This window comes from Linepithema humile, chromosome 4 (assembly GCF_040581485.1).
Source record: "Linepithema humile isolate Giens D197 chromosome 4, Lhum_UNIL_v1.0, whole genome shotgun sequence".
Taxonomy (NCBI): domain Eukaryota; kingdom Metazoa; phylum Arthropoda; class Insecta; order Hymenoptera; family Formicidae; genus Linepithema; species Linepithema humile.
In genome coordinates this window covers 15,112,477-15,131,149 of record NC_090131.1, presented here as the reverse complement: position 1 = coordinate 15,131,149, position 18,673 = coordinate 15,112,477, and the positions used below count along the sequence as shown (strand labels likewise).

At 35.2% G+C, this 18,673-nt stretch overlaps 2 protein-coding genes across 7 annotated transcripts in view; one reads left to right on the top strand and one right to left on the bottom strand.

Moving 5' to 3' along the window:
* Positions 1-18,102, bottom strand: part of LOC136999388 (nucleolysin TIAR-like) — a 93,962-nt gene extending 75,860 nt beyond the window's left edge. The window contains exons 1-3 of one of the 5 annotated variants that reach the window (XR_010889757.1): positions 17,796-18,071; positions 16,619-16,715; positions 16,252-16,387 (exon numbers count right to left, since the gene is read on the bottom strand). Coding sequence is in view for 2 of the 5 variants with exons in the window: in XM_067353339.1 (XP_067209440.1) it covers positions 16,619-16,715; positions 17,796-17,824 (126 nt within the window). In the remaining 3 variants the exon portion in view is untranslated. Of the gene's footprint in view, positions 1-16,018; positions 16,388-16,618; positions 16,716-17,795 lie in introns of those variants that run through there. The other 4 variants (XR_010889755.1, XR_010889756.1, XM_067353339.1 and 1 more) reach the window with 4 other exon arrangements.
* Positions 1-18,673, top strand: part of LOC105676863 (uncharacterized) — a 137,891-nt gene that overhangs the window by 102,597 nt on the left and 16,621 nt on the right. The gene's annotated exons all lie outside the window — the stretch shown is intronic.

The following is an 18,673-nucleotide window of genomic DNA, read 5'->3' as shown; positions in this document are numbered from 1 at the left end:
CCACTTTCTTCATCGGCAAAGGTCCATTCACTCGCAAAGCGAAATTTCTGACACACTCCTCGAGGCCCTTACTGGCCGACTTATACATACCTATACATTCAAAATCTTGATCTATTTTCTAAATTAAATTAATGATAGTAATTAAGACTTTTAACTATGAGAAAAATTGGAAAAATAGTTTTGAGTTTAACATAACACCATTACATTGATTTTTTTTAGGATAATAATTTGCCATTAATAATGCCAATAATAATGCCATTAGGAAACCACTACACTTGAATATTTTTCATAAATCTTAAATATGTCCTGTCGTGCGTTATCAGTCATGAGGTATGTCGTTCGATAGCGAATCCATTCTCCCTGCAATTCGATTTGAACCTGATCTACGAACGTCACAGTGGCGTAACGAGATGACAGTATAGAAGGCCAAGGTGTCGAGCTGTCTCACGTGGTCGAAAGCCTAACTGATCGTAACCGTATATATATAACCAGACAGTCCAGATTCCTATGCCCTTCCGATACTCGATGATACGGAGCGTGAAATCGAGTTTGCGTCGCCGTGACGACGAGATCAACGCACGACAAAGCGCTCGGTTCAATGATCCGAGTCAGCGTAACAAGCTTTTATTTATGCTTATTTACTATCGATGGTCGCGTCATAAAGTGAATAAAGAAGTTACTCCGGCCTTGTTTCTTCTTACACATGTCGGTCTATGCGCAAGACAGAGAAATTTGCTTATGTAACGCACGAATATAGTGCGCTTTATTTTAGATCAAATATCTCTAAATTTATTAATTTTAACAAAGCGTATCTGAAATAAAAAGCTATAATCTCTCAAAGAGATATGTAGTAATCAGCTTACTGTTTTAAATGAGATAAAATTTATTTATCCATGAGAAAGCTGTGAGTCCATTCAAATGGAAATTAATCATTTGAGTATTAGTCACAAGAATACATGAGAAAAGTACCAAGCAGCGAGATCACGCTTCCGCTATTCATGTAAAAAAATGATATTCTTTTGTCTTATTATTCAACCTGTGTTTGAGGATATTTCTTATCAGATGATTGTACAATTTAATGTATTCTCCATTTTCACAAGCGAAAAATTAACTTCCTGAGAGTCAGTAGAATTACTGCTGCGTTTGTTGACACTTTTCGATATAAAACTGAACAAATGCCTCAGACAGAATTCCACGAACAATAGCACATGATACGCAATCTAGTGGACATGCTTTATCGCACGCAGATAAGGACGTACAAATAGCGATGACGGAATTTCTTTAGAAAGTTATAGTTGTCATAAGGAGATACCCGAAGAGAAAAGCGCTAAATTTGTGTGGGACGATGAAGTGTTGTGAAGGAGAAAATCAGCCGCAAATGGTCCGAACAATATCGTAATGATAGGTATTCAATATAGTAGAAGCGACCGTGTATTCACGCAATGCACATTCTTTTATATTTCCTCTCCGTAGATTTTCCGCAGGAAAACGCCTCATGCGCGCGACTAATCTTTACGTTTTCTAGGGTGAAAGAAAATAACCATTGTTATTCTCTCTCTCTCTTTTAAATTTTATATCGTATATCTCCATTAGATGGTATTTTTCATAACTTTAATCGTGCATATTTTTATTCCATTTCGTTTTAAAAAAGTATTTTCTTTTTAATACTGCACGACTGAGAAAATATACATTTATTTTTATATTCATATGTTTTTTCTTTAATATTGTCAAGTTTATTATGATTCATTTATGATTAACGGTTATTAAGAAAAATATCGTCGACTGTTTCTAGAATTTTTCTGGATTTTTAAATGGAAGATAGGTAACTTCTTGATAATCAGCGATGCAAGTTGAATAAAAGTCAAATACCACAAATTGGCAGAACTTTACTACGACGTTACACGATATTTCTTTTTCATTAGCTTATGCGTAAATCGAACTTATAAAAGAAGGCAGTCATTATTCTTTAACCACAAATCGCTTACTTTGTACCGAGTTCCGTCTCAAGAAATAGAAGATCCCATGAAACCCGATGTTCAACGACCGGAGAAAGTATCTTACTTCACCCTAGCCGATATCTCGTGCTTACAGAAATCTTGTGTATTTACTCGGCCAACAAACGAAATCTTACAAGCACGTACGTTTGCACGTAACAGAAATGTTTACATAATCCAATCGTATGGAGAAAATATTAGAACAGGAGAATACGCGCGAATATGTGTACGTGCAGTAACATATATAGCAATATCCGGAAACTGCTAATCGTCGTTGCAACGTTGTACATGTTCGGAAGCTGAAATGAGAGAATTAGATCATGCTACACTTTTCCCATCGTTTCGTGAATCAAGAGATAGGATACTCCAGTCACGCGCAATCGGCACGCTACGCGCCGAAAATACGTTCGTGGAAAATTTCGAAGTAATCATTGAAGTGAACCATACAATGGCCTGAAATAGGAGAAACGAGGAATCTGTGCCAATTACTTTCTTTAAAAGAGACATTCTAATCAAGTTGTGGAACAAGTTGCGTGTAGCAGATTGCCGGTAACTGATTGTCAGCAGCAATACTGATATTTTTATATTGTTTCAGTAATGATCTATTGTATTATATATCAGCATGTGTGTGGCGCATCTAATATATATTGAAAATAGTTTCAAAAATAATGTTTCTTTGTAGATTTTACTTATTAATAGCTTATGTTAAGAGCTTATGCTAAATGAAGCATTATTATAAAGCAATATCATTAAATAAGATTATTTTATATAAGAATTCCATAATAATTTAAATTTTTCTGTCCTGATAATAATTTTCTAGTGCGTGCTTTATTATATGGATTACTTATTATAATCTACATTCTTCTAATCGGCACTGCTATTTAATAGATGACAGATGTATTTTATTTTATAGCATATTTGTTATCTATTATATTAATTGAGATACATATCTAAATAATTTTACATTAAGTTGATACACGTAAAAGTAATTAAAAATATATCTATGTATTAGTTTAAAACATTTTTATACTTTGTATTTACATTAGGCATAAAAAAAGTAATTTGTTTCATGCCATTTACTTTTTCGCTTTTTTGAGTGTAAAACTTTACTATGAGGTACGCGCGCAAATCTTAGAACTCTTGGTGCCACACAAACTAACACTATAAAAGCTCTTTTACAAAAAGCACAATGCAATAAACTTAAAAACTTTGAGCTTATTGACGTTTCCAGATCGTGGGCGTTACACGATGCGAAGCAATAGAAATACGCGTGTAAAACTCAAACAAGTACATTTATGAAAGCAACAGAAGAATATATCCGGATACCGACCGGAATGTCAAAAGCTTTTACGATTGAGTTTTTATTTGTTTAACACTCGACACGTTAAAAGTGAAAGACGAATAGGTACATTCACTATTCATGGATATGCATATATAATGTGTTTACTTCCGAAATACTGTCATAAATAAATTAGAATTATGCGATTTTCAATGTAAAAAGCACGATACCTAAATAAAAAAATGTACATTCTTCAAAGAATTATTATTAAAATCAATTATCGCATTTTGTCCACTTAGAAGTAAATATCTAACGACTACAATTAAGCATTCTTTATGAAAGTTCCACTAAGTGTTACTTACTATTGTGAAAGTCAAGCAGTTTCTACTTAGTTCAGTGTCTTATAATAGCAAGAGATAGTTCAAAATTAATCAGTGACCATTATGAGCGGGATTTTTAAATGTCTCGCTCTCGGTATAATCATCAATATTTTTATTACCAACCCGAACTTGAAAAGAATCGTACATCGTAACGAGGAAACATTTCTTTCTCAACAGAGAGGATTTCGCTGTTGCGCGTATCGCATAATTAACCTTAATTGCAACCTGTGTAATAATAATTTCTGCATTCTCTTTCGAAGAATATCAAGGTTCAAGGCTTTGACACAGACCGAATAAATCGTGCATGTCATCAAATACGTAATGTCATTTTTTTAATTTTGCAATATTATCGATAATAATTCTACAATCTTAAATTAAGTATATTTAATATTTAATTACAAACTTATTTTATTGAAATTTATTGTAAAAATAGTAACGAAAAGTAATAATTATTTTTATTGTTAGTTTGATTATGAAGCTAATAACGTATAACAAATCTGTTTCACTTTGTACTTTATTTGATTAGAGAGAATTTGTGCTTTACTATATTATCTCATATTTCTTCTCGTAAATTTTTTCATATTTCATCATAGCTCTTCCCTGCTATTCGGTAGGTACGATCGTCGTTATGCTGACCCTCGAAGGTATCCGCGGCACATGACGTCTCGCTTGGAATGATGAAAAAGCATGACCGACGAGTCGAAGCTCGGCGGAACTCTGTACCAGCAACGAGGATGAGCCCTCATTCAGGCTACACATATTTCCCGGGCCGTTTTCTCGTCGTAAAATGAAACTATTACTTTATCAGTTTCCTCCTCGCATCTCCGTCCGTTTGGGTCGATGGAAGTTCCATGTTTCCTCTCATTTGTCTTTTCGTTTTCTTACTCCTCTGTCCATCCCGCGCGTCGGCGGCCCTTCTCTCGCGTGTCTTAGCTGAAGTTCACGAGGCTGCCACGAGGATGCCGTAGCAGGAACAAGGCTGTATACAGAAGGGCTGTACAGCCGTTGGCTGCTGGGATACCAAAGATTCCTTCAGAGATTGCGGACGGAATTTCGCTGCAGTGACGGACGAACTCCTCTCCGCGTCTTGTCTTATCTTACCCTTGCCGGTATTATAGCCTCCCTTATACCCCTCCTAAGACGGAGGTATCCTACGCCAGACAGATAAAATTCCAGGAAAGGCGAAAAGGGCCTCCTCCAACTCCCTTTTCCTCTGGAAACAGGAACCTCCACGGGAGCGAAGCTACGCTGCCGTATCCCATATCCTGTGACGTCGGAAGGAGACTTTAAATCGAAAGATCCCCGTTTAGATGGATCCCCCCCGATGCTCCAAGTGCTGGATCTCGCGTCATTCGAAATCGATTCGGCATGTCGGCAAACACTTTTCGCCATCGAATCGCTCTCCACCCGCCTGACGGATGAAATCACTTTTTATGTAAGCAGAAATCGCGTCGCGCGCTAAAATAATAATCGATAAGACTGCGTATAATGTGTTGTCACTTTTCTGATAGATTTTTATATCTATAGATTGTGCAGAGAAATTTTTAAAGAAAAGCAGATTGATTTGTGATTATCATTAATATTTGAATTTGAAGCTAAGCAAACTCGGTTGTAAAAAATTTTATAAAGTAAATTTAGGCGATTTTGTTGCCATTTTGCAATGTAAATTCAACACTGTAGAATTCCAATGCGATGCTATATTATATTTTATTTATTAGAATCACAAATGTTCAAACATTTACTTCCAAAAAGTAAACTAATAATTTAACTAATTACACAACCATGAAACAGTATATTCTTTATGCAGAAAGTTTGTTAAATGGGTTCGCAAACTTGGAAATTTATGCGTGCCTAGGATGTCAAAAGTAAGTGGAACGAGCAGTGAAAGTTATAAGATAAGGGATTATATTTTAGTAAAGCAAAATTTGCAAACTTGTATAAAATTGCAAATATGAGATCCGCGTTCAAAGTATTACGAAAATATATTGAAATAAAATTGTATCACGTACAGCAAGTATTTGTAACAATATTCTATATATTATATCGATCTCACTTCTACTATTCTACTCTACTTTTTTTTGTCACTTTTTTTGTAACTCTAATTCTATAATATAAAAGCAAATCAAAAAGTGAAGAAATATTTAAAGTAATACGATGAAGATATAAAACATCTATAAATCAGATACGACTCTTATATTATTGTTTTATTAATATCAATAAAATTGATTAAATGTTGTAATGATTATTGCTGTAATTCTTAACGTATTGTAATAAAAAAAAGCAATTTTAGTTAATAAAGAGAGTAGTTGAGATTGGAGATTATATCGATTGGAACGAACGAGGAAGCTGCACTAGTTTCTGGATCATGGCCGGATCACTCAAGGTCAAATACCCTTCATCGATGAAACCTGTTTGGAACACGAGAAGAAAGTCGATGGACCAAACCTGACTCTCGATCATCGGTGCCTGAACTTTCGTAGCGGCCTCCTTTTCGGATAACCCCGATCTTCCGCTTCTATGTCGCGACATTCCACATTTGTCCTTTTCTGAAGGCCACCCGACATATTTATCGGCATATTCATTCCGCTCTCACCTCTCATCTCGTTTAAAATTCAAACGATGCATAATTAATTACGTCGCCCTATATTTACTATTGTAGGATTCTAGCGGTACATTGAATGCCGGTATTATTGTTAAGTTAAACAAGTTTCAACAATAATATTATTCCACTGTCCAATTAATCATCATCTAATGTAAATTTTTATACGTTTCTAGAAAAATTATGACAAATTATGACAAATGACTCGAAGTATTTGAAATATAAAGAACTTGCATTTTTGCGCGTTTTAATTGCTGAAACACCCTTTGAGAAATTGTGAAAAATCGGGGACGCGTAATTAATTAATTCTAATCGCGTCAGCATGCACAGCTTGCAAACGGCAACGACAAACCAAGTTATTGCGCCGTGATACGTGCTGGTGGAATCTGGCAATAAAATTTGCATTAATCGTTCTCGACGAGCGGCCGGAGCGCAGGAAACGAAAACGCAAAAAAGTAGAATATGTAATAACGTGTGACACGCATTAAAGAAAAGAGGAAGGAAATACCGCGAAATTAATTTTATATAGTGATAATCATTTTTTATGTGTACAAGAGATACACATATAAATATCGAACAAATTGTAGAATATATCGACTAATAGAGAAAGCTTTCTGTGAATCGTAAACTTTCCTTATTAGCGATAATTAATTCCTAGCAATTAAATTTTTGAGAAATGTCCACTTTTCACTTTTAGTGTTTCTTAAAATAACATTAAACACACCAATATCACATTCTCATAGCGGATATGTAAAAAAAAGATATCAGTAGATAAAAGATAAGTACTTGAGCTCAAAATGAGAGCGAATGTGAAATGAAAGTGGTACAAAACACTTAGATGGAGGTCCACGAGCTCAAGTTAAAATGCCGCGAAGACAACGACTATTATTTATGAACTATTTGCCGTTGCGTGATTTACGGCGCGAATTGTCGCTAACTATATAGGTAGGTAGGTAGGTAGGTAGATCTAGGTGGCGGCTGGTACAAGAAAGTCAAGACAGCGTGTAAGAAAGAAACAAAAAAACCCGGGAAACAGTATGATGCGTAGAAACGCGCGTGGTGGAGAGAAAATAAAAGATGGAAGCACAGTAGAAAGCGGAAGAAATGGAAGTAACTGGGGAGAGGCAACCGCGAAGGCCACAAAGGCCACGGAGTCACCCAGTGACTGCTCGTTACTCTGGCACGTCTCCAAATCTACTCTACGAGCTTTTTCTATTTTACTCTTTAGTTTTCCGTTCGCCTGATTTATCGTTATATCGCGCATCGGTTTGGTCGCTCAACAGCCGCCACCATTCGTGATAGCAACGACGCACTGATTCCTTAAATGGGACAAAGATTTTAGGTTCATTTGATTCGTGATAAATTTCAATCGTATCAATTATTTCAGTCAACTTGCTGCTGTGCAAGCATTTTTTGTTAATTTAAGATATCAATAAACGTTCTAAAAATAAAATTTTTTTTTATTTTTAAACTTTTCGCAATAAAATTTTTTTCTTAACGTAATATCATAATCATATTAACATAACGTAATATATGCAATATAATAAGATAGGATAAATATAGAAAGAAATAAGGTGTTTAGACAGTAAGGTCTGGGCCAAACTGGGACATGTGTGTGTACATCGATATGATATTTATATAATGAGAACTTTGGATGTCGGCCATGAGTTGCATACATATTAATTTGAGTCAGGTGTAAAGTTTCTTAACTCATAAAAGTAATCGCCACTCGTAAACTCGTTGAAACATTAGTCTTTGCTGAAATTATTTTACAAGCATAGAATTACAGAGAAATTTTGCGTTTGTAAAATATATTTATGTTAGCGAAAGCCAAGCCAGATATCATATTACTAAAAGACAACGCAAGCCTAATTTATTAATAAAAGTATTCATATGTCACAATTTATAATTTGATAAAATAGTGTAAATGTTGTTACAATTTTTACCTCACAAGGATTTACCTCACAGATATATATACTATAATCATAATCGTAAATAAAGTTATATATATTAAATATTAATATTGCAATATGCAAGAAGATAGTCAGATTGTTCAGAGAAAGCGATAAGTAAGAGAAATCATATTTGTGCTAACATTCTGTATACCCGCGTTCATTTTACAGGTGTTTTAGCAATTAGCAAATGAATTAATGCGCTACGCTCGAGACGTGTACATACATAGATTACGCATAACGCACCCATTATTAAGTCGCGTATTTGTCTGTAACGGTGCTTTGCAAACGGCGGGACAGTTTCAGGAGCGTGCATCATCCGCGGAAATAGTTGAAATTCTCTGGGTAGCCGCCGGAAGTGTGAAAGTATATATTGCGCGTATACAAAACGCGAACGAGTGTGAGAGTCTCCGACTGCCGTATATCTTTGTAATAAACTCAGGCGACCCCCGGCCCATTCGGCCGCGCGCTACCCTCATGACCCGTCGACGTTAATTACCAGAATAATTGCCCAGAATGGAAATCCAAGCCTTACCTAGACATGTTTTGCGGCGCTGCGCAGATGGATCAGGCGACACGCATCATCCTTTTAGCACGGCGATTTACCTGTGTTCAACGAATCAAAATTTCTCTACCCGGAAAATAATTGCGACTATTTTTAAAAAAGCTATTTAATTAATTATTTAGTGGAGAATATATCTTTCTCGAATGATTTTGGCGCCGCAAAGCAGAGAAATAAAACGCTTTTATGTAAAACAAGGAAGAATGTGAAGTTTTATCTAGAAGAAAAAGTAGGGTCGTCGGTAATTGCTAAAGCACTTGTAAAAAGAGGGTCGTCCGAAAAAGGTTACTCTTTTATAGCTTGAAAAAAAATAAAGAATCTGGAATACCTAGATTTTGTTCTACTCCGTGATCGTGCTTTCTGCTCGCAATCGAGCCTGTTTCACTGTCACTCGTAGAAGATTCAGACGACGATCGTCGCTCACGGAGCGAAACCGACAAGGAAGAGACTCGTCTCCTTGGAAATTTGCCAAAACCGTGGTACTGGCTCTCCACTTACTAGTCAGTTTGACTTTCTACGTGCCCGAAGTATACTTCCGTTCCTTCCGACTGAGAAAAACGCGTATACATGCCATCGATGTGTCTGTCCTACGGATTTGCACCGTGAGTAGCGACGGGAATCCAAAAAATTCGAGTCTTCTCATCTTCTTCGACAATAAATTTTTCACTGGTTCTATAATTTTCTTCAAAAATTTATTGTGGTCTAGAACTTGGATATAATATTGTATAAATATATTGTTCCTAAAGCGCTATGCGAAAATAATTACAATAAACACTAATTGGTATTCCTGCTCATCGTTATTTGAATGATAATGGTACGCGGTGCTCCGTTGAATATAATGTTGACAGATATGTAGAGAAACATGAAATAAATTCTCTCTCTCTCTCTCTCTCTCTCTCTTAAATCAAAATCAACAATAAAGCACAGACTGCTTCCGCCTATTCTGCATTCTGCGGTCACTATACAAGCTGTACGTGTAGGCACGTGTACTTTCGTGGGCAAGCAACACGGACGTGTGCATATGAAAGCAGAATGCATGACGTGATCCGATCGTTCTCTCTCCTACACGAAAGTGCAGGGGGCTCGGTGCCTGGGACAGAAATTACTTGGAAAATTAAAGACATACCGTCCCTTTTCTTTTCCCTCTGCCATAGCTACCCACAAGATACATCTTGTACTGCGATTCTTCTCGCAAGAAGTGGAGGTTGACCGGGAAGAAAGATGTACGCGGGAAAGAAAAGATGGATGGAAGGGAGAAAGGAAGGAAGGAAGGAAGGAAGGAAGGAAGGAGGGAGGAATGGTGGTAGAAAAAGAGAAAAGGAGAAAGATAAGCGAAAAGAAAGAGAGAGAGGGGTGTGCTCTCGCATAAAATTCTCGTTACTCCGCGTACCGTGTATCGAGGAGCTCTCGAAGCGGCACGCTGATCCTCACTCCTTCTCATCTTCTTCTTAAACCTCTCCCCCTTCCCCTCGGCGCTCTTCAACCCCCGACACACCGCCGCTCGTCCTCGAAATTGCATTTCGCTCGACTGTCGCGGCTCGTTTGCTCGAATGCGCCGGAGAGCCTTCCCGGGAATAGGCTGCCTTTAACTTCGAGGCAACGGTGGCGGTAGCGGCGGTGACGGCAATAGCAGCACGCAGTTCTATTAATTCGAATTACGAAGACGGACTTTACACTATACGCCGCTATTACGTGCAATGTCTGTTTAACTGCGACATCGAAGAGGTGCTGTTACAGGAGTTTGCGTAACTCTAAAAATTCGCTACGCACTGAAGATACTGAAGCCAAAGTAAGAGACAGAATAAGAAAGAGCCGGGTTAAGAATAAATGATAAACTGGAGATGATAAAAAAATGCAGTTACTAAAAAAAATATTATTAATACATATATTCACAAAATATGAAAAAAAAAAAAAAACAAATTATAACATTGTATTTTAAAATCGAAACATTAATTGCGTAAGAGAATTTTTTAACAAGAATATAAGTCAATGAAACAAATATTAAACATTATTCGTTGATAATAAGTTATAAAAATATTCTAGATATGATTTATGAAAGCGAAAAGCGTATGAAAGTAGTTTAGATGTAACATAGCCGCGGCGGGTGGTACGCAAAATTGCGTGATTCCCCTTCGTCGTCGTTGCCTGTGATACCTATTTCTCGAAGTAGATGAATCGCGAAATTTATTCGTTCGAAAGAATTGATGCAATAAAGAAAGAGTGCAATATTGTTTTATTGTTATATTTTTCATAACAGCGATGAATTGACTAGCACGCGGCGATTGTTTTTTACGGCGCGCTGTTATACGCGCTAAGTCACTTCGTTGGCATTCGCCCCTTATTCTTCCTTCATAACACAGTAAAGTGAGTTCAGTCTTTCCCACGGGTACACCTTGTCGTGGCGAGAGGGCTCAGTACCCGGAAGGTTTATTCTGAAGAAGCTAACGTACCCAAAACAACATTGCACGAGTTGAAAATGACTCTTGGCGAACGTACACATGATGCGCTGAAGAACCAATGGATTGCCGCTGGTTTGCAATAGAAAAACGCACTTTTATAAATTTTTATGAATTTAAATTTGCAGTGCGTTTATTTAATTGGAATGTATTTAAAGATTTCTTAAAAACCTACCTGTTAAATTAATGCGACTAACTTTTTTTTTACTTTACAAAGCATCACGATTCTAAATATGTTCGCAAACAAGCACAGATGATTTTCCCGTGGGACATGCATCATATAGAACAATACATTTTCCTGTGGCAAGAGGCAGACCATTTCATTGCCACGCGGTGTATAACTCTCTATATAAATCAACAAGAAATTGATCGCACTCATATGTATGAATTACGAGTTATCGCTCTTCATATCTTCTCGTTTCCTGATCGGCGTGATTTTGTACACAAATAGAGTTATATTATCCTTAAAAAAAAATATCTAAACGTGCGGATAACTTGAATACAATCCTCAGAACGATTTCTACGATTTTGCAACGATTGAAATCAAATAATCCTTGAATCGCGTTATTCGATTCTGCGGAAGAAAGTTTCTCAAAATAAAATTTGCCCCAGACTTCGCAGCCGTTGTGAAACTTTGATAAATGGGATTTTTAAAAGTTTCCATCTAACATTAAGTAAAATTTCCATATTGCTATCATATTTATGCGTACAAGAGAACTCACATTGCACGACGATCAATTGTGCCGAAAGCAACCGCACTTTGCGTTTTTGCTAGCGCATCGCGAAGAAAATAGTTTGAAAGTATTCACAGAATCCACTTCCTGTGATGTTTTCCATGTTCTCTGGACCCGACTGCACGCTATGCGGAATGATGAATGATCTTTTCTGCATTCTATACGAGGGCTGAGTGCACATAATGTCAATTTTAGCCACATGAATCAAATTTGGCGAGGAGAGATACATCGCTCTAGGTAAACTGATATTAGGCATGTTTTTATGATTATAAACACAGAGTTAATCTCTATCTTAGCATTTTACGTATTAAATATAATACATATAACGCAATAATCTATTTTTCTGCATAATTTAATAATTTTTTTCTAACAAAGATATTTCAGAAAGTATTAAAATACGAAAGACTTATAATTACATTGATCAAAAATTGTTTACTATTTAACATAAATTTTGAGCATAACAGTCTGCTAGAAAATCTGCCCAAGTCATAATAAATTTTGCAATATTATTGTTTCTTTGCATGTGTATTTTCATGAATAATATTGTACACCGTTGCTACAAGTGTACACATACCAAATTAGAATCACTATCGCACGTCCAACTACTACCTATCATTTAGCTGTGTGCAAATTAACGGGATAGCGGAACATAGCATCAGAAATAACGAGGCAAAGTGGAGTTAGTTGCATCACCTGCTACGCCGTACAATGAAAGGACCCACCTGAGCATTCTATCTAGCTAAATTCAATTAAGGAGACAGCTCGAACGGAGCCCGCTCCAAATATCATGCTGAAACGTTCGAGGGATATTTCTCGCGCTTCTCTCAATTGAAAGGCATAATTAAAAAAGGCTGAAGGAAAATCTTGAACGGAGGCAATAATGGTGAAAACCTAAAGACACAAATTAAACGAAATTCAACGTAAAATTGTGCTGTCTTACGTTTAATTTAAAGAAGAATTGATATTAAAATAACAGAATCGATTAGCTAATTGATTTGCATTTTTAGCAAAACAAGGTTACGGTCTGAAAATTTTCGCAACACGAAAAAAGTGATAAACCATTTCAGCCGTTATTTTACTAAATGCTATTTGCGAATAATAACACATCCGAAATCAGGATCTGTGTAAAAGCACACATTCAGCACTTTTCCACGACGACATATAATGCACAAAACCTTTCGTCTCTGGACCGCTATTTTCACGGGGAGTGCGCGGCTCATAAATCCGTCCCGCGGCGACGAACCCCACCTGCAGGGGGTTTATAGCTAATAAACGCAAATACCTACCGCGCTGCTTATGCGGAATACATAAAATATTGATACACATTAACTATCCAAACGATACCGGCGACGACGACGTCGTCATAGAGAATAATAGCGATGACGATTTGATGTCGCAAATATTGGACTGAGTAACAGTTTTAATAATTTAGATTAAAAATGCGTGGAATAATAACAAGTCGATATAAAACTGTACTCAACTACATAAGTTTTTAAAAATAAATTAATAAATTATAAGAATTATTTTTTAAAACATACTTATACCTGTTTCTTTATACAGCTTCTCCGTGTTGTATTTTATTTCTCGTACTATTTTTGTCATATATTTTATTTTGTCGCATAAACTTTCCCTCGAAATTATTCAAATCTATTAAGAAACTCGCGATAACACAAAATACTACCTTGTGAAAATAATATGCAAAGGATCAAAATACTAAGTTGTTACTAAAAAACTAGTCGCAGCTTATCGTTAATTTAAGTAGTTAAACAAGCATAAATAAGATTCAAATAAGACAAATTTCATTGTAAAACTAAAATATTCTTTCTTTTTTTTTTATAGTAATATGCATTTATTGGAAAAACCATAAAATTTTCTTGCTTTAACAAGCTGAGAAAATGTCACCTTGGTAATACGCAGTGATAAATAAAGAGCGAAATATTGCACGATTTGAATGATATTTCATGAAACTTGGAATCATATCTTATCTTTGAATGATTTACATTGACTTCTTGGCTCAGTAGCTTACAAATATGACGCGTCCTATTTTATAGCACTTGTCAGCAAATATTTTAGACAGGTCCTGTACTTTTAAAGCGCGTTTTCGCGTAGTCGGTATCGACGATATCGGGAAGATACCGCGCTTTTACTTGACAGATCGTGACAGGTGTGCGCGACACCATTCAGCATTGGACCAAACTGAGGAGCAAAATAAGAAAAATACGAAGAACGTTTTATTCATGTTGAGTGTCACATTACCATCTCGGATAGGCGCATTGAAACGTAATCTACTAAAACGGAAGTGAGTAATCCGTTAGCATCATTGACAGTAGCAATTAGCATTATATTATGTACGGCTACGAGAGAAAAAAGTGAAAGTTTACATTCTTCCTACTTTTTGTCACGTAAATAAGGAAGCGACATTGTTTCGTATATGTCAGTAGTAGAAAGCTTCGCTGACTTTAACCATTCAATTTTTTACCATCTTCACAAATTCCTTGCTACTTGATCAATAATTATTCTTAAAAAAGCACAATGTAGCTATTATATTAAGATATTGTACATAATTTTATTACAAAAATGCTGCAACATGCTTATCTATAATAATTTCTTTGTAGAGCAATCATTAAAATGATTTAATAAATTAAATAGAGAGTTCTGGATCATTAAACTGTAAAGTAATTTATAGCAACTATTATTATTGGTAGGATATTGATCAGTTATTTTGAATAATTTATGCAGAGATACAAATATAACGTTGTTTTCTATATCAGATAAAAGCAATCGAATTACAATTTCGCAATGTTTATTATGGAAATTGTCACAGCTAAGTGATTGCATTGATTTCGATTTTAATAGAATTTGTTATCACGTGTTGTTATCATCTCATTCTGGTCCAAAAAATACGATTGTTTGCGCACTAATCTCCTTGATATTTTTATAATATAACATTTTGTTTTATATATAATAAGTTTTGTTCTAATAAGCATATGTATGTGTCAGTGAAACTAAAATAGATTCGACATTATAAAATGCTATCATTCGATGTTAACATGTTTAACCATGTTATTATTAACAATTACAGGAAGTAGGATTTGTTTTTGGACCTCGTAATATTTCGAGAACATTTATCATTGATCACTACAGAAAAAATATTTTATATTTTAATTTTTTTCAATATTTAATTGGCGAACACACTTTTGGTTACGTAAAATCAACAATTTAGTTTGACTGGTGATATTTATTTATCAAACGGAAGAAAGAATTATCTGTGAAATTTACCTGCACTTTGATCAAATTTTTTTTATTTTATGTCAATATTAGTATATTATTAATACATATATACATATATTATCAAAACTATAATAAAGATTGTAGTAAATAAATATTGCAAAACTTTTTATTTTTATAAAATTTGATGTCATAGAAAACATAAAATACACAAGGAAATAGCATTTTTTAATTATTTATGTAAAATATAATAATAATATGTTCTGAATCATAGTACCTTGATGAATTATTTTTGTTTATATGTAACAGAATTGTAGAATAATTGTAAATATACATACAAAAATCAGTAAAATAATTTAATTAAAATGGTTTCGAAAACATTTAGTCGATAACATGCTAAAACTACAACATACAAAAAATAAAATTTATTTTTATATTATGTTAAATTAAACTGTGTATAAAATAACGAAGTGTACATATTGCAAGCATGCAAATAATAAATGTAGCGCCAAAATCAATTATTTATATCACCAACTATAAATACTTTTTTCCAAAATGTTGATTAAAACTTGATAGAGAATTCAAGAATTATTAGAAAAATAATTGGCATAAAAAATAAAAATATAACTTTTTATATCCTGTTATTTATCTTCCGTAAATTGTTCTTTCAGCGTCTCTAATCGCAAATATGTACAAAAAAAAAAAAGAAAATGAAACTGACGTACCTTGCTAATATTACTTTCCGAGCAACATAATATCTTCCGTGATAGGCAGCGTATCGCTTATATACTTGCTGCTTAATGAAGGGAGAAAGAAAAAAAAGGACGGTAGGAAACAAGGGAAGAACAGTGACGATGAGGAAAAAAGCTTTGTGTGACGTATACACGAAGGTGGATGATGAACAAGTGTTACGTCGCACGAAACCGCACCGTGCAACAAGCGTATATCTCGTGGTGCATGCAACCCACCAGTATAGAAGAAAAATAATATATAACGAGCCGAGAAAGGCGGAGAGAAATAAGCGAGAGGCTAAATCTTACGAGAATCAAGGAGAAAAGTGTACAAACCTCGGTGTTTAGTGGCCTCGCGCGTCTACTATGTCCGTACCTTTTCACAATTACGCTCATAAGCGTTTTCGTCTCTGCCTAGCCATAGTTTTCGCGTTCACTCACGTATGTAACGTGCGCACGTGGGTGCACGCTTCTGCAAAACGTTATTATTGCTTTGAATAAAACAGCAGTGCTTCCCTGGTGCGGCTTTATAAACGGATTACAAGTTCTATTCTTATTTATGAATTATTAATTATTAATTCACGACATTAACTTTTTTCTTTCAGTGATTAATATATTTTATGTGGAAAATATATTGCATTACATTAGTATTTGTAGTATTATTTATGAATATTACATTGCAGAAAAGATAATAACGTCTTACCTCTCTGATGATCTTGCAACTTTTGACGATGCCAATGTGCGAGAACAGAGCAAATAATAGATCCTCCGACACTGCATAATTCAAATTCCCGATATACCTGAATATTAATCATTAAGAAAATTAATTATCCTAAGCATATTTGACGAAATTAGAATTTTTACAAGTTATATTATTTTTATTATATTGTCAGTGCGTATATTAAAAAAATTACATTTTTGCATATTTAAGAATAAAAATATTTATTAAATTATTTAAAAAAGTTCTACTTTTTAATAAAATAATTTTTATAACTGATACAAAATATAAAGTAAACACAAACATTTAACTTAACGATCATAATAATTATGCTTACATTAAAAATTACTTTTTATACTTTCTAATCGTGAAAATTAAAACTATATTTACTGGATATACCTATCTAAAAACAAACTGACATTGTTAAGATAAAATATTATTAACATATAAAAAATACGTATTAGTCAGAATTAATTTGAAATTCGAATTTGATCGCCAAATCTTGATAGCAGCATAGTCACGAAACGGCGAGTTGTTCCACAAAATATAGCGAGGGATGGATACGTGCCAGAAACCCATATGTCCGCCAGCCGAATTAGAGCGGAAATAGGCAAAAATCCAAATTTCCGAAATGTATACCATACATGGCGCACAGCGCGGTACGTACCGCACGATAAATCCTAAACTCGTAGCCGGAGCTCGATTTCCGTAATGGAAGAACAATGAAGAGTGCTTCAGGAAACAATACGATAATACGGGCGACTGTTACGAGAGCGGTGCGGGAATAGAGCAGTAGTAAATGTCATCGGAGTCGCGCATAAACTTGCTATTAACTCGTTATACGTATCGTGAAATAAAACGCACCGCAATACGGACATACATAAACTAAGCTCGGATGATCATAATACTTCTTCATTTAATTACTGGAAGAGAAGCTTGATGCACAGGGGTTGAATATTAGGGAGTTAAATTGGCTATATAATATCCTATATTGAAGCACACGCGGATGACGGCATCTTAAGAATTTATCTTAAACCGTTAGATTTGAAATTGCCCGTAAATATGAAAAAGAAAATTATTATAAGCGAAACGAAAATTAAAACCACACAAAAGAATTACAACCAAACGATTTCAAACAAGATTGATGAGATACAATACTTACAAAGTCTTCGGCGTTGTATCATCCGACATACTGAACTAACTATTTCACACCGCGACGAGCCGCTAAGCGCAGCAGCTTCTCGCATACTTGCACGTTAGAATCGAGTAATTTTACTTAAATACATCTTATGCACGCCAACTAGAGCATAGAAGGTCTAAAGGGTCCTAATAATGGAATTGCGAGCTCTTAGCGCGTGCGTGGATCTCGCAAACTGCCAAACAGTCTGCCAAAGTGAAGAGTGGGCGGTAAATTTTAATTTTGAACTATTTGTATTCTAAATTAAGAAGATACTTATAATGAAGGCTTATGCGAGCTCCTATTGTGGTAAGCAAAAATTAAAGTCATCATGTTCTGAAGTCAATTGCGCTGTAAAGTGAAGAAGCAAAAACTTTTCCAGCGTTAGCAGTTCGCTGTTTGCTTGCACATGGATCCTATCGCGCGTTTGGCTTAAGCAAATATAACTCAGTGTTTCAATGAAAACATGCCAACGATATCTACTTCGTCACGATGTCGACGATCTCTTCAGGAAAACGAAGAAAAATATATCTCGTGAAATTCACCCTGCCATGGCCAGACGCTATAAATAATTCGTGAGTAGCTATCGTAAACGTCGTGGAGTTTTTCCGAGGTGTAAATCACTCTTACTAGGGTTCGTTGTAAAATCTTACCCTTACTCCACTTTATGTTACCGCTGTTGAGCATAAACGTCTGTCTCGCGATGTACGAGTATTTGCATGTTGAAAAGGGAAGCGTGGCTGCGCATCATGCACACAGTGTATAGCAACCAATGCATACCGAATCGTCGGACAGCCAGATATGAATGGCATTGTATACGAAAGTAATATGTAGAATATAATATATATATCAGAATAGCCATT